At 47.9% G+C, this 16,817-nt stretch overlaps 2 protein-coding genes across 2 annotated transcripts; one reads left to right on the plus strand and one right to left on the minus strand.

Annotated features, from left to right (window-relative positions):
- The first annotated feature begins 49 nt into the window (after positions 1 to 49).
- On the plus strand, positions 50 to 4,969 carry NKRF (NFKB repressing factor). The gene is made up of 3 exons (XM_088524924.1): positions 50 to 318; positions 1,655 to 1,776; positions 2,772 to 4,969. The coding sequence occupies exons 1-3, from the start codon at positions 71 to 73 to the stop codon at positions 4,760 to 4,762; spliced, it is 2,361 nt and encodes a 786-aa protein (XP_088381050.1). The 5' UTR covers positions 50 to 70; the 3' UTR covers positions 4,763 to 4,969.
- A 3,140-nt stretch (positions 4,970 to 8,109) lies between these two features.
- On the minus strand, positions 8,110 to 16,371 carry UBE2A (ubiquitin conjugating enzyme E2 A). Its single transcript, XM_088524931.1, has 6 exons — positions 16,218 to 16,371; positions 15,873 to 15,953; positions 15,761 to 15,786; positions 11,122 to 11,211; positions 10,012 to 10,100; positions 8,110 to 9,565 (listed from the first exon to the last, which is right to left on the minus strand). Exons 1-6 carry the CDS (start codon positions 16,259 to 16,261, stop codon positions 9,437 to 9,439), a joined length of 459 nt encoding a protein of 152 aa, XP_088381057.1. The 5' UTR covers positions 16,262 to 16,371; the 3' UTR covers positions 8,110 to 9,436.
- Positions 16,372 to 16,817: the final 446 nt, after the last annotated feature.

Below are 16,817 nucleotides of genomic sequence, written 5' to 3' on the forward strand. Positions count from 1 at the left end.
CGGCGGGGGCGCGCGCGGCGGCCCCGCTGCGCTGCGGCCTGGGCCGCACGTGGGGCCTCGCGTCGCGCCCATGGCCGGCGGCGGCGCCTCCCGCGCGGCGGAGGGGTGCGGGGACCCGCGGGAGCCGCCGCCGCCGCCCGTGGAGGCGATGGCGGAGCCGGAGCTGGAGCAGTGGCGGCTGCACCACGAGAGCGAGCGGCACTGGGCGCTGCGGCGCCGCTTCATCCTGCGCCACCTGCCCGGCTACCCCGGCGCCGCCGTGGACCGGCTGCTCTCGCTCTCGGTGCTCTGGAGCAACCACGTCTTCATGGGCTGCAGGTGAGCGCGGGGCTGCGGGTCCCCGAGCGCGCGGGGGGCTCCTCGGGGCCCTGCGGGGAGCTTTGGCGGGGAGGGGGTGGTCGGGGCGCCTGAGGTCGCCACGGAAGCGGGGGTGGCTCTGGGGGTCCCGGGGTGGCTCTTGGGCACCCTCCGGCGGCGGCGCCGTCGCCAGGGCCTCGCTGGGCGTCGCGGTGCTCCGTGCCCCGTCCCGCGTGGGGACAGCGTGGGCCCAGCCGAAGTCACGGAGAGGAGCAGGGCCGCACGGAGCCGCCCGCTCTGCCATGGAGCCGGTCGCCGATCCCCGTGTTCCCGAGCGTCTCCGTGGCGCCTGCTCCGTGCAAACTGCCGTTTGCAGCCCTTTAAAACTCGGGGTTTGAAGGAACTTCAAAACTGAACCACGTCATGATGGGCTCCTCCATCCGAAGGAACTTGTAAACACGGAAGGACACACTGTTTAATTTTGTGTTAGTGCTGCTGTCCTGCAGCCTTGCTGGGGAATATTTTGCATCATTTGTACTGAATTTTATGCTGTTCTCACCAAGCATCAACAGAGTTTTGAATGCCATAGAATGGGTAGTCTGTTAAAACAGAGCGTGTCATTTTAAGGCATAATCGTTATGGCCCTTTAGTTCGTCTTAAGTCCGGATTTTTAACACTTATCACTGGGTTGGGGATTCTCTGGAGAGAGGCCAGAGGGACAGCAGATATGGCCTGGAGGAAGGAGTTTAGTAGTGGGATTTATTTAGTCGAGAGGTGGCTGCGAGAGGATGCGTGTGTTCTCAGACACGTTACAGATAGCTGCAAAACAAAGTAAAATGCCTGTTTTCCCCAGCTGCTAAGAGGAGGTCGCAAGAGGTAACAAGCATAAATCACACGTGGGACACTTAAGGAAAGCTCCTTCCGCCTCCATGTACAGTCTCCACCCCTGGAGCTTTCAGAAGGCTCCTTTTTCCTCCCCCATTCAAGCTTGGCCTTGCAAATGGGTTGAAAAGATCTACAAGATTCCAGGAGCAGTGGAAAACTTAAATGGTTGGGGATATAAGAACTGGGGCTGGACACATGTCCTGCTTATATACAGCTACAGGCGTTGCTGCAGCAGGGTGCGAGGCTCGCACAGAACTAATTGCAGTCACCTCATTTCTTTTGTTACTCCAGGGTTTAAAGCTGTTGGGTTCTGGCTGCTAACACAGTAGGCTGAGCCATCCACTTGCAGGCAAATCTGTGGAGCTCCCTGCTGGGAACAAGACTGTGCATGAGATGTTGGGTTTGGGAGTGGGTGCCAGAAGGGTTTGCTCGCGGGGCCTGCTCTAACTACCAGTCCTCGACCACAATGCAGGTACAACCCGCAGGTCATGGAGAAGGTCCTCGAGATGGCCGAAGGCATCGACATCGGGGAGACGCGGACGTACGAGCTGGTCCCTGCCAGGAAACTAAAGAGACACCTCTCTCCGCCTGACAGTGAGTAAATCTGGCTGTGTGCAGGGAGGCACCTTTCCCGGGTGCTCCTTGGCGTGTGCTCTGCGTGCCGGGGGCCACAGGCCTTCTCTGAGCAGCTGCTGCCCAACAGACTGAGGAGAAACGAGCACATTGGCTCTGAGACTGCAGCTCTTTTCCCTCCTCTGCTGTGCTGGGAGGTGCACCTTTTTCATGCAGGGTTTGTTTTTTTTTCGCTTAAGAAATTCTCCTGTTTAATAGAAACTTCCATGCTGTTGTTTTCCCTAATGAGACCATTTGGGAACTAGATCCCTGTCACTGAACAGGGCTACACTAAGCACCAAGGGCTGTTCTGCTGGGGAGAACTTTTAGGTGCTGCTGCGGGGTGATCATGAAAATAGCAAAACTGAAGAGGAAATGTAAACTTTGCCATAATTCATCAACTCTGTGATGACCAAAGAGTGTAACCCATGTGCAAGAGCACTGTCACCTGATTTCAATATCAGTGCCTGTTTATGCTGTACTTGAAATGCTTTTTTTTTTTTTTAATTTGCAGTGAAGCAGTTTGTGGTGACTGTGCTAAGGATGATGTCTAGACAGGTGGAGGTGCCTGACCTATATGATAGTTGCACGTTTTGGTGTTGGATTAGGCAGCTCATCCCAAGAGTGACCTTTTGCTCCCAGAGGAAATCCCATGCATGTCGTGCTTTGCCATGTGGGAGCTAAAGCCTTGGCCGTGTTCAAGGAGGAGTCCTGGAAAGCCAGCTCTCTCTCCATAATCCTTACCACTAATTACGGGGAGATATTTTGCGTGGCAGTTTGTGTAGTTAGACATATCTCTGTAGTGACTTTTACAGGCATGAATGCTGTATCTGATCAATGGCAAATCTTTGATTTTGTGGTTAAAAAGTGGAACTTGGTGTTTAAAGACTGCGGGCTCCTCCCAGACATCCTTTTGAAAGCATTATCTCACTACCACAGTGTGTGTTGGTAATATTGCAATTTTCTTCCATCCACAGGTCCAGAGCCAGAAGAGATTCCCGAGCCTCCCAAAAAAATGGTCCCCAGGTTCCGGGTACGACCACGCTTCGAGCCCATACACTTTGTAACCAGCGCCGAGAAGGATGCCAAAAAAGAAGATTCCAATGATAACCAAGCGCAGGAGGTGAACCAGGAGGCACCCACGAACAGCATAGCACACCCAGCTGAAAACTGCACTAGCTCCCCTTTTGAGCGCGCCCAGGAGGTGGATCCCCAGCTCTCCAGCTCCGCTGGGCTGGGCTTTGCGAGCCAGGTAGCAATAACCAACAAGGCTGTGAACAGTGTGGACGCTACCCCCCGTGGCACAGTACAGGTTTCCGTTTCCCCTCCGACTGTCCAGTCTTCATCAGAGACTTTCCCCCCGTCGGCTATAGTGCTGAAGCAGACTTTCATTGAAAAACTCTCAGCAGCTGTCTGGAAAAATCTTGCTAACCCCGATGCAAACACTGGGACTGATAAAATTAACTATACGTATTTGTTGACACGTTCAATTCAGGCATGCAAGACAAATCCTGAATATATTTATGCTCCTCTCAAAGAAATAGCCCCTGCTGACATCCCCAAGAGTAAGAAGCTCTTAACAGATGGCTTTGCGTGTGAAGTGCGATGCCAGAATGTCTACCTGGCCACTGGGTACGCTGGCAGCAAGAACGGGTCCAGGGATCGCGCTGCGGAGCTGGCAGTCAGGCTGCTCCAGAAATCCGTGGAAGTCAGAGTTATCCAGCGCAAGTTCAAACACACCTATCACGAAGACCTGGTGGTGTGTGAGGCAGGCGTGAGTCGCCCAGACTTTCCTCCTGCCCTCAAACTCCACGATGAGTTTGTAGCTGCCAACAGGGACTGTGTCCCAGCACAGGCTGGTGCTGAAACTGTGAAAACTTCCTCTAATACCAGCAAACACTGGACTAGTTTTGTCCTCACAGAGAATGCTAGCGACGCAATAGGGATACTTAACAATTCTGCCTCGTATAACAAAATGTCTGTTGAATATAAGTATGACTTAATGCCCAACCGCCTGTGGCGCTGCCGAGTGTATCTGCAGGACCACTGCTTAGCAGAGGGCTTTGGCACCAAGAAGACCAGCAAGCACGCGGCAGCTGACGAGGCACTGAAGATCCTGCAGAAGACACAGTCGAACCTGACAGCCATCAAGGTGACCCAGGTTCAGAAAGTGGGTTGCTCGTCACGAGGCTCTGGAAGGAAGAAGGACCTGAAGGACCTTGTGGTTTACGAGAACTCCAGTAATCCTGTGTGCACACTGAATGACACGGCGCAGTTCAACAAGATGACGGTGGAATACGTCTTCGAGAGGATGACCGGCATGCGGTGGAAGTGCAAGGTGCTGCTTGAAAACGAGTTCATCGCGGAAGCAGTTGGAGTGAAGAAATCCGTCAAGCATGAGGCAGCAGAGGAAGCTGTGAAAATCCTCAAAAAGACTCAGCCAACTGTTGTTAATAACCTGAAGAAAGGCACCATCGAAGATGTCATCTCCAGAAATGAGATTCGGGGTCGGTCAGCAGAAGAGGCTTTCAAACAGAAAATCAAAGAAGACAACATTGGGAATCAAATTTTAAGAAAAATGGGCTGGACAGGTGGTGGCTTAGGGAAAGATGGCGAAGGAATAAGAGAGCCTATTTCAGTGAAGGAGCAGTTTAAAAGGGAAGGACTTGGGCTTGATGTAGAAAGGGTGAACAAAATTGCTAAAAGAGATATTGAGCAGATCATTCGAAACTATGCACGCTCAGAAAGTCACATTGACTTGACTTTCTCTACAGACCTTACCAATGATGAGCGGAAGCAGATACATCAGATTGCCCAGAAATATGGTCTTAAAAGTAAATCTCATGGGCAGGGCCACGGTAGATACTTGGTGGTGAGCAGGAAGCGGCGCAAGGAAGATCTGTTAGACCAGCTGAAGCAAGAAGGCCAGGTTGGACATTATGAGCTGATTATGCCACAAGCAAATTGAGGTTACGGTGTCCAGTTCTGCAGGTGAAAGTGTGGTGAGACTGAACTGCCTCAATCCCTAATTAAAGAAGGAGATGCTGCATTTTATTGTTGTGGGATATATTAACATAAAGATGTTTTACTTTGCTCATGCAATTTCTAAAATATTACTAGACAATTAGAACCGACAAAGTTCTGTTCAAGTATAGTAGCGCAACCCAAAAAACAATAGTGCTGTTACTGTATGTGTCTTTGATATTACTTGTACCTTCACATTTTAATAGTTTTGTAATAGCAAAAACACATGTCCAACCTGAAAGCATTTGACAGCATTTAAAATTATACCCTTTTTGACGGAGAAAGGAAAAAAAAAAAAGCCTTTTTTTAAAAAAAAAAAAAGAAAAAAAAAAAGAAAAGGAAATGCATTGTGGAGGAATAAATCTGTATGTAAAGTGGGTATTCATGACAATAAAAATACAGTTTTATTTCTGGAAAAAAAAAAAAAAGGATTTGTCACATTTTGTACAAATTTGTGAAACTATATTTACTCTTGAGAAATATGTAGCAAGCTCTTGTCTCTGCTGTGTTTGTATGTAGAGAGCTGTCCTTTACCAATTTAACAGTAGAGTTTTTTTTTTTTTTTTTTTTTGAGCCATAGATGTCTACCTTAAATCTCCCCTACTGAGAATCACTGAATGCACCTTAATCATCAGTGTATTGAACTTAGGTAATTCCGGTGGCTCTTTACCTTGAAGCACTGCTTGACATGTGCAAATACTGTGGTGATGTGTGAAATATGAAAAAAAGAAAAAAAAAAAAAAAAAAGAAAAAAAGGTAAAGGCAGAACCCACACATCAAGGATGCTGGTGTAGGCTGTGGGGACTGTTATATAACTTTTTTTTTTATTTTTAAACTTTCAATATATAGGCTCTTTAATCCTGGGGAAAATCCAATCTGTGCCTAATTATTCCGCTGCTCCATTTATGTGCCTATGTTTGTGGATGCCGAGGGAGGTGCACAGCAACTGCCCTGCTTTCCTGCAGCGTGCGCGGCCCCTCTGCAGGCCTGGTGCTGCCCGGGCTCCAGACCCGTCCTCTGGTCCCGGGAGGCGGAAGCCGAATCCCTGCTGCCATTCCCAGCCTTGCAGGAAAGCCGCTTCCTGCTCCCAAACTGCTGGGGCAGGAGTCAGCCTGGTAGGAGCCAGGTGGAAAACTTGGCGTTAGGGAGTTTCTGTCACTGATAGGGCCTGCTAATGGTTCTGTAGCACAAAGCCAGCTGGTTATGGCAAGCTGGATCAAGTGTTCCTGTTTCTGTGTTCCCTTGGTGTGTATCCCAGCTGTTGTTTTGTTCTCTTGTTTCCATCTCCTGTACTGCCTTTTTTTTTTTTTTTTTTTAATAATAATCTTTGCTTTGAAGAGAGGGTGATGCCCCTTGCCTACGAAGCAGACAACCCTGGTGTTGTGCAGCCGCAGGCGTTTTCATCCCGCCAGTGTGCAAAGGGAGAGGCTGCACTGGAGGAGTGACAGTTGCAGGTAAGAAACATGCTCAGGAAGGAGCAGCTGCTCCTGTGCTAGCTAGAGGCCCTCAGTGCAGCTGCTGCTGGCTTGATCCTCTCAAACACCTTCATGCTGGTACTGTCTCTGGAGAGAAATAATCTGGCTGTGATTCTGGAGGTATTTTTCTTTATATCTGTGCACTTTTGTCTCTCTCTCTCAGCTTCTGAATTCTGCTCTCAGTGACTGAGCTGTAGCAGATGGCACTGTAGGAGTGCAAGAAGCCTGGTGCTTTTAGATCTCGGCAGCTATTCCTGCAGGCAGAAGTGTGCAGCTCCCCCTCCCTAACTGCTGGATACTGGGGAGCTGTTCAGAACCTGGTGCTGCCAGGACAGGCAGGAGCAGCACTGCAGTGTTGCAGTCCTCTGCAGGTGCAATAGGACTGAAAACTGCCCCGGTCCCCTGCATGGGTCTGGGAAAATGCAACGATTCCTCCGTGGAGGTGGGTGGTTGGCTGCAGTGACGGGGGCTGGGGCCCGTTTCCCGTCCTGGGGACCAGTCGTGGTGAGTAGCCGTAGATCTTCACCACTCGTGGGCCTTTAGTCTGCAGGGGCCTCGTGTCCGTGGGTGGGAGCTGCCAGAGCTGGAGGAATGGGCATCGTCTGGGGCACCTGCGGGTCTGTGTAAACCCAGAGGTACCTGCGCTGTGTGGCCTGAAAGAAATTAATGCAGCAGATGAGGACAAAAAGCAAGATTTTTACATCTTGATGCTGCTCTTGTTCTGGGCCTGCTCCTGTGTTTTTGTTTGGTTGGCTATTTGATTATTTTTTTCCTTCTTCTTTTAGAGAGAGTAATGCTAAGTCTTTTCTATGACGCTAGAATCACGTTACCAGTCAGAAGGGCTCTTCTTCTCCTGTTTGGCATAATAGCTTGCAGAAATAAGTAGCAGATGGTACATTGGAAATGGGAAGGCTCCTTAGTGTTGCGTTTTCTTGCCTTTAGTTGTCTCAGTCAGTGCAGATCCTTGGGATGGAAGTTGCTGAAGGAACCTCCTAGCGCTGGACTGTGCTCAGGAGAGGTGTGAGGCTGGAAGGAGCGCTAGGGAACCCTTGCCCAGGGCCTTCCAACAAACCAAATCCCTGTCTGCTCGAGCAGGAGTTGCTCTCGCCTGCCTTGCCCAGGCACATGTCAGGCTGGCAGTGCAGGCCTTGGCTTTGTGGGTGACAGAAGCAGCTGTTTGATCCACCCCATTAAATGATTTGGCCTTCAGGAGAGTTAGCAGTATAACTTAGGCAAGACTGTAATGGTAAAAATCTGCACTGACTGTAAGTCCACCACACTCTGCAGGAGGCCCTTGAGCCCCACAGCCTGTCACCAACGGGAGGGAATAAATCTCACCTCCATCTCACCTTAATGGCTGTGGTAGCTTCTGCCCTTGTGGTAGGTAGTGAGGTGGCAATATCAGCTGCTGTTAGGTGTCATTTTAAATCCTCCTCTCCCCATCATAGGACAGGAGTGAAATAGAAAGTGACTCCTGACCTTGGTGCAGCATCTGAGCAGCATCACCACCCTCCTGCTGGAACAGCTCTCTCCTAGGGGAGCCTTTCTGCCTCGACCTTCCTGCAAGTGCTTTCCTTGCTCATGCCAGGATTGTTTTTCCTATTTCCCTAGTGGTAGTTGGTCCTGGCCTTTCCCTCCTTCCTCTCCCTCAGCCACCTTCAGATTTTGAGATAGTTTCATTCTATAAACCCAGCATTAGAGGTTGCCCCAACCCTGTCCATCCCATCCTGGAATGAAATAGTTCAAAGCCCACTTGCTGCTAAAATACATTTAAACCATCTCCCCCCAGCTTAAAATAACCACAGTTATACAGCTCTTGCCTATTTATACAATAAGCATTTAAGGTTACACTTTATTTACAAGTTTTGAAAAATGTACAGTTTCTTACATGGGTTACTTGTGCAAAGTTATACTTCTCAACTAACAGACCAATGTGCACACAAGACACTGGAACAGTGGACAACACAATTGTAGGTTTCATCCCACGCTGCTGCTCAAGGTACTGTATCCAAATGTACAAACTTAGCCTTACAAAAAAAAGTGAGTCTGGACTTACAAATTTTTTTTTTAGGGTTGAAAAAATACTTTCATAAAATTGAAGGAAAACTAACTGAAGCATGCAGCAGTAGCTCACAACCCACAGAGTAATCTACAAAGAGCAGGAACTGCAGACACTCAGGTGCCTAGCCCATCCTTCAAACTTTCCAAGAAGCAAAGTTGGATCCCAACAAATTCATCTTTTGCAGATAAAGGTAAGGGTAGCAAGGGAGAAAGACACTGAAGGAAGAGTTATTCCCCCTTGGCACCACTTTGGGTTCTATTTCTTCCTTAATATGGAAGGTCTTTTATTCAGAGTACCACAGCTCTACCTGGTTTTGTCCCGTAGTGCCTCAGTGACAGGACTAGAGCAGTTGACTGAAGCAGTCTCTAGAGGCATGTGCTTCAACACACTAGTTAAAATAAAATAAAAAGGGGGGTTATTTCTCACCTTAAGCAAAAAATCAAAGTACCACAACTGTAATGATTTATGTATACCTATACATAAATCCTGCATATTAAGTGACTAGCCTCACCGGTCTTACTACTCAGTTGAACGGGAATCAGTTTTGGAGTTTACAGATTTTTCACAGGTGAGGAATTGATAAACCAGTACAAATGGGAAACAAGAGGTTGTTTCTTTACTCACTACTTACAAATGCAATGGGGTCTAAACCAATAGTAGAGGTAAGTGACCAGCCTGGACAGATCAGCACTTTAGTAATATCAGTTTAAAAGTGTATGTGTATAAACATCCCTTTTGTCAAGCTACACATAAGCATCACTGTGTATAACACAATTACACTTAAAAGCTTAGTGTACACTACGGAAATGCACAATACTGCCCTAAGACTGGAGAGGGACCACAGAAATGAATTCAGCATCAGTAATTCTTTTGCAAGTAACCCAAGTACAGTACATTTGACTTCAAAGTGGGTGCTTTCTGATGTCCAAGGAAAAGAAGCTTCAGCAAGGGAGGGTGGCAACAGCACAACAGCTATTCTGCTTTCAAAGTAAATGCAATGATGCTAGGAGGAAGAAGATGACTCAGACACTTCGTATATGATTTTCCTCATCACCAGAGTGTTCATTTGCATCATCCTGGGTCAACAGTCACGCCAACTCTGTTCTACTATTGCAGAAACCCGTTTTTCATATTCCCGCTTATTCTCTTGGTATAGTTGAGCTGCCTGGCTGTTCGCTGGGCTGTTAGGGTTTGGCTCATCCAATAGAGACTGTGCAGAGAGAGAAGAGATTCTTAGGCATGTAGACCATTTGCAGCATGTATAAAAAACATTCTTTACGGCATCCATACTAATAAGAGTATGCCAGTTCATCTTAAAATATATGGTAAGCCTTTAAGACTAACAGTGTTTTAACTAATGGCTGAAAATTATTGGAGGAAACTTTTTCTATTTGTCTTGCTCTTAGAAGGCTTGGCAACATGTTTTAACTGACAGCCAAGAGCAAGAGCCAAGCAGTGCCTGGATCATTAGATGTGAACCCTCAGTGACCACCTACTGTAAGTCCAGTCAGTTTGCAGCTGCAAGTATCCATACCGCTGCCAGCACGGCAACTACACTTTGATCTTTGTTATCAGGAGAAAAACATCATTTTTGAGTGCTGTTTGTCAAAACATCCTAATCTAATTCTGCCTTTTCATGCAGAGTTATCTCTTTACCTGTATGGATGTTAAGATGGAGGAGACATCATAAGTAGGACTCCAACGATTCTGAAGAATATCCAGACATATACTACCATCTGCATAGACTAGAAAAGGTTCAAGAAGAATGGCTTAAAACAGCAGTTGCAGAACTACAAGTGTTTCCTAGTATTACCTGCTCCTGAAAACCTATTTTCTGACAAAAACTAGAAGGAGTCAGTGTCAGACTGGAAGCCAACACTGACTGCAGGGACAAGTGAGGCCTGTCACTGGAGCAGCCTGAGCTACGCTTAAATTCAGTCCTTGCCTGTTCTTCAATCAGGTTCTCCGACATTATAACTACTGCTGGGGGGAGGGTGAAACCAGCAGAAACAGACATAAGGAGGGGAAAAAAAAAAAAAAAGTACCTACAAGAAAACTAACAGAGAACTAGTAAAAATTTGTTTACATATAAGGCTACCCCATAAAGTGTCTCTAACAATTCATGTCCATTCAACTTTCTTATGACAGGTCTAGAAGAACCTGCCTTTTCCTCCCCCTACTCAGCTTAACCCAAAAGTACTCATTTGCTACATCTCAGTTTCAGGAATTTCTTCATAAAGCTGCTATCTGTTTTCAAGATCTGCTGATCTTGAATTAACAAGGCAGGTGATCAATGAATTTATCTTATTATCACCACTTGTAGTTAAAAGACAGTACTGCATTTCAAAGCATGACAGGCGAAAGTTCTCACGGGCAGTCACCTTCACTTGTCTTTAAGTGATGACTACATGGGAAAGTGCTATGTTATATGAATATACACAAATATATGCATGTACACATTAAAACGAGAGGCATCTGTTACTTAAGCAAGTACAAAGTATGTGTCTGTCAGGTTTAACTGTCAGGTGGGAGGGGAAGGAATAGGATCAGTACTCAGCTGTAACACCTGTAAGCCAACAGGCTCCTTTTATGCCCTTTCCTTTAAAGTCTAAACACTGCTCACACATCCATCCTCACAGAAAGTACACGGAACCACACTGGAATTTTAGTACCTTATTAGACAGTGAAGGCTTTTAAAATAACTTTTTTTTCTACAAAGCTACTGAAAGCTTTAGTTTAAAAAACAGTCATTATGCAAGTACTTACCATTTGGATGAAACATTTTAGAGACAAATCTAACAGTAGGTGGCTTATTTGGATATTCTTCTGTGAATTCTATGGTAAGTTTGAAAGTTCCTGGAGATGAAAGAGAAATAAGTAACATTTTATTCAGAATAAATGTACACAATGGATGAACAAGTAGTGTCACTCTAAGTGCAGACTGGTGCAGTCATGGCCATACATGTGTGCTGCCTACAGAACTCTGCTTGAGCCCACAGTGATCAACTTGTGCTCTAGAGAGCTCTGCTAGAGGAGCTTCTCCTGGGACTTCTTTTATTGATGCAACTACTGCCCTGCTCAAAAGATGTATGTTAGGAAATAAATCGACCCTTTATGTTTTCCTCTGGAAAGCTTAACTGCAGTGCCTTGTAGAACAAACACAAGGATGTTTGTTTAGCAAATCCTATAGATTGGAATATGCTATTTTTATTATTTACTTTTCTGCTTAAGTTTCATCATCTGAGGCAATCAGACAGTATTGTAGCAAAGCAGCAACACCCAAAGTAGACCAAAAAAAAAAAAAAAAAAGGGAGGAGGGAGGCAAAACATTTGCTTCCGCATTTGCTAACTAGTTTTCCCTCAGAGAAAGGATGGTTTTAGAGGAGTCAGAAGACTGTACAGTTAAGTTCCAATCCAAATGAGAATAAAGAGTCTGTCAAACAAGCTGTATAAATATGGGTTCAAGCACTGCTAACCATTCAAGTCAGTACCTAAAGAATTATACATACTCCTCCTCAAAACAAGCTCTCTTCTCTACACTGTCATCTTGGGGTCACCCATCCAGGAAACTGTATGAAGGTGCTGGATGTGCCAAATGAGGAAGATTTGAAGCACCTTCCTACAAAAAAAAAAAAAAAAAATCTCTCTATAAAGTACCTTATCATAAGAGCTGTAAGACTCTGCCATAGCAAATGTAACAATACTTTTAAGGTCTTAGTGGTCAGGAGTTCTAATATAAAGCTCCTCCTTGCCTAGTACTGTCACAAAGTTTCCCAGCTCTTGTCTAATTCAAGGTATCCCATCATTTGGCTGACAAACATGCCAGAGAACAGATTGGTGGTCAGAAAACAGATATTCAACCCCTTTCTATCAGTAAGGGTCAACAGTATCTTCAGGCATGCTTTCTTTTATAAGCAGGTAAGCTGCAAGTTGAGTTGTAAGAAATAAAGGTCATTGCTTAGATGTCCATGTAAGAAGACAGAGCACAGTTACTACCTTAACAACACGCAGCAGCGGTACAGCATCTTACTGTAAAGCAAAGGGACCGAGAACAGCCTCACTTAATGATCGAGCAATATCTGTGCCCTACAATCACTCAAATCAAGGCTAGTCTGCAGCGCTGATCCTGAATCTTACTCTGACTAACGTAGATCTGAGACTTGGTCCTTTTAGATCAGCTTGAAAGCCAAGACTGGAAAGTTTAGTAACAACATCTGCCAGCTGCAGGCAGTCAGCTTAAGACCATCCTTCCTTCCATACATGGTTACAAGTACAAGCAGTATCAGCAGTCTAGAATCAGATGGAGAGAACTTGCTAACTCCTCTCCCTGCCCTAACCCTCCCCGCAGGATCCTCCTGTTCATGAAGCACTAAAGCAGGTACTTTCGTCTGTGAAGAGTGACCAGGCAAGCAGCACGCTGAGAACTGGGTACCAACCATCAAGTGGAGTCCACAAGCGCACTTGAGAAAATGGAAGTTGTTCCAGAGCACTGACTGAAGCAAGAGCAGAGGAGGGCAGATCGACAGCCAAAAAGCAGGATCGAGGGCAGCCTAGTCTTCAAATTCATTTAGAGTTACTCAGAACAGAGAAGCCATCTGCTCCACCAGAGACAGTGCATTACATTCAACAACAACCTCAGTGAGTAGCTAGACAGTTCCTAGCTGGAATATCTAGGTTCTCAGATTCCCAGGACAAGACCCAGAGTAGTGGTAGTTCTTTTCAAGAGCTCCCAGCACCCAACACCTTGTTATCTGGCACTACTGAAGGACAATTCCAGAGATTCACTGATCCAAACTTCAGGGTCACTCGCATCTAAAGCCTGCACGAGGAAAAAGGGTGTCATAACACACAACACTGAGGATGAGCCTTTAGTGTCCACAGCTCTCCTGTCATTAGTTTCACAGCTTTTAATTGGCAAGTCTTTCAACTCACCCAAGTCAGCCAGTTTTAAAAGGAAAAGCATAGCATTCACCATCGTTATTACATGATAATCAACATTTGTTATTAGGAAAGCATTCTCTTTCCCATCTTGCACTTATTTTGCAGCTCTGCTTCTTCTATGTTAGGTTTTAAGATTTTAGTAGGGATCCCATGACGCTGGGCTGGCCTGTGCGGCCCCTGCCAGGAGCTGGCCGAGCACCCCAGCCTCACCCTGCATGGAGCAAGGCTGGCCCCCTCACATCCAGTGTCACAAAGCAGGGCCAATTCCTTCCTCTCCAGCATAAGGATACAGAACCCACATCCCCTTAAGCAAGGAAGAAGCCCTACAGCAGGCAAACACACTGCTTTCTCCATCCAAGCCTCCTGCATGCGACAATTCTGACAACTACATTTCCCAACTCTCTCTAAACCAGGAACCCTACATTAAGCACAACCCAGCTTCAGAGAAGCAAGTGTGAGCCTGGATTTCCATCACAGCAGGAGCACCATCACCTTCAACACCACACAATATAGATTCTTAGAAATGGAGTAAAGGGTGCACAAATATCCACAGGATGCTATTGCAGATACCTACAGTGGAATCCTCTCAAGGTAGAAAATGGAAGTTACATGCTCCAGATCTAAATCAGTACTTGCTCCTAGGCAGAGCCAGCCTGCATACCAAGTTGTGAAAACACCCTCCAAAATTTGGGGGTGGAGGGAAGAGAGCTTGTTAGCAGCGTTAAACAAGTATGCAAGCACTGCAAGCACAGAAAAAGGCATTTTAACTTCGGGCTTTCAGTTCAGACAAACCTAAGAAATTTAAAAACTTGAGATGTAAGAATGGCCTCACCAGAGCAAGAAACCCTTTAAAAAATAAGCCCTGCAAAGGCGTTATGGAAAGGACTACAGAACTCTACTGCACCTCTGATTCACAAGGGGCTGAACTATTCCAAACAAGCACAAAACAGCATCTCAATACTATTAAATAAAAAGTTCTTTCATTTTATTCACACTAAGCTAGAACTGCATCTGAAATACACTACCATTAGTCCTCTCAGTTAAGAGGAAAAAGCACATAGACTGCACTCCATCCATATCTGCATGCACCACTTAGTATTTTGTTATCTAGCACAAGGTAAGATATGTGCCAGGGAAAAGGAGATAAGTATATCCTGCAGCACAGGACGTATCTTTTTTTCCTGAGCATGCACTGCGAAAACACATACACCACACTATGAAAAAAGCAATCCATCAGACATCAAGCTTATGTTATTAGAGCAACCAAAGCAGTGGCATAGCTGTAGCCAACACAAGCATTAGTTTAAACTTCCAACTGCTGTGAGTGCAAGAGGCCCTAAGTATCTGAGATTAAGGTACTATACTACCATAATGGAAAGCCACAGACATAATCAATATGTCAGGGCCCCAGAAGCAGTCTCCAGTCTTCAGTCTTCAGCAAGTAAGTGGATATATATATGGAAAAAGCCTTATAACATTCACGTTTCTCATCCTTAACTAGAAATACCTGAACACAGAAACAACCAAGTATGCAAAATCGTCACAGAAAAGATTTGGAATTTACAAGTCTGTTTACAGGTGTTACCTATAAGTATAAAGACCAGAGATAAGAGAGTCAGCCAAGAACAACCTAAGAGTTAAAGATTTTTTCCTATGCTTTTATCATGAGTCATGAAGATCTAGGATTAATTACAGCTCTGCACTGAAAGTCTGTATTATGTATTTAAAAAAAAAAAACAAAACATTTATCCTTTCCCATATACACACATTGATTTTAGTTAGATGGTACTTTATATCTAACAAGTTGGGGTTTTTTGGTTTGTTTTTGTTTTGTTTTCACAAAAGTTGCTGAAACATTCATAGAGCATCAGTTGCATTATAAAAGAGATCAAGTCAGACAGAAACAAGCAGTGCACAGTGGTAACCCTGAATGATACTCACTGTAGGAGAGTGAGGAAGATGGCAAGAAAATAAATTTTGTTCCGGACTTCCTCAAAAACCCAAGCCCATTTCCTTCTGTTACCTGCCCCACACTGGGACTTACTTGTAAAGGATTTTCAGCATCAATAAGACACCACTCAAGATAAATCACTCCTAATGATATCAGATCCATAGCAGCTTTTTGACAGTGCTCCAACTACGCCTCTCTGAAAACACAGCCCAAACTCAACAGAAATGCTCAGATATCCTTAGAGCAGGGCATCGGCTCTGACCGAGGGGAGACTGATGTCGGTTATGAGCAACCTTCTGCAGGCTAATTCAGGCATTTACCTAAATTCAGGTCTGTGAGTTAATTTACATGTTCTTGTAGATCAGGGCAGCCCTCTGCACCTGCCCCACGCTGTCCAAGGGGCAGAACAGTGTGTCACAGGGGGCCCCTGCGCTGCCCCCTCTGCCCAGGCCCAACCTGTTGCCACCCGGCAGGACCCAGCCGAGCAGGGCAGGGCGCCCCGGCCGCACTTACCGTCCTCGAAGGGGGTCCCCTCGGGCCTGCAAGGGGGAAGAAGCAGAGCAGAGTGTTACCCGCGGCGCCTCAGCCCGGCCCGCGCAGCCGCGCCGCCCCCGGCCCCGCTCACCCGAAGATGACGGCGTTCCACACCATGATGTTGTTCTCGGAGGGGGCGCCGCTCACGCCGGCCGGCGGGTCCTCCTGCAGCCTGCGGGGCACACGGAGCCTCAGCCGCCCTGCCCGCCGCCGCGCTCCGTCCCCCCGGGCCCTGCGCACTGGGCGCAGCCCGCGCAGGGAGCTGCGCGCCGCTGCGCAAACGGCGTAACCCGCTGTCGAGCGGCGTGGCCCGGCACTACGCAATCAGCGGAGCGCGCCCTGCCCCGCCGCCATGTTGTGCTGGCCCCCCTCCTCCGCCGGCGTAGCCGAGCTCTTCCCCGCCGCGCTCCCCTCCCGCCGCCGGCCGCCTCGGTACCTCTTGAAGTCCCGCATGAGGCGCCTACGGGCCGGGGTGGACATGGCGGGCGCAGGGGTACGGATCACTCATGCACCACGGCAGGGCGAGACGCGGCGCCCGCGGAGGCGGCAGCGAGCTCTGAGCGGCGGCGCTGGGGACGGGCGGCGAGCGCGGCCGCTAGCACGGGCCGGCACGGGGAGGGGGCGCGGGCTGCGCCGGCGGCTGCGCTGCTGCCCGGCGCTCCGGGCCGTACCAAGTGCGCGAGCGGGCGCAGCCGGATGCCGCCGGAGCCGCCGCTACCACCGCGGCCGAGGGGGCGAGAGGCGGGGCTACGGCACCGAGGACGGTACCAACGCCCGCGCGCGCGGGGGCGGGCTGGGCCGGTGACGTCATGGGAAGAGGGCGGGCCACCTTGACGCCCCCAGAGCCGGGCTCGCGTCCCCCCCCGCGGCGACGCTGCGGTGGGACGGGCAGGCCCCGCCCCCGGCGCCGCTGAGCGCCTCCATTTGCACTGGGCGCCCGTGCAGAACGGACGGGGGCGTTCTGGTAGCCCTGTTAATAATGGCGAAAGCGAAGGGGACCTCTGTGCCCCCTTTTCTATCCTTGCCGAATTTCTAG

The sequence above is a fragment of the Tinamus guttatus genome, unplaced genomic scaffold (assembly GCF_059628265.1).
Source record: "Tinamus guttatus ecotype Peru unplaced genomic scaffold, ASM5962826v1 Tinamus_guttatus_pri_ptg000217l, whole genome shotgun sequence".
Classification (NCBI taxonomy): Eukaryota; Metazoa; Chordata; class Aves; order Tinamiformes; family Tinamidae; genus Tinamus; species Tinamus guttatus.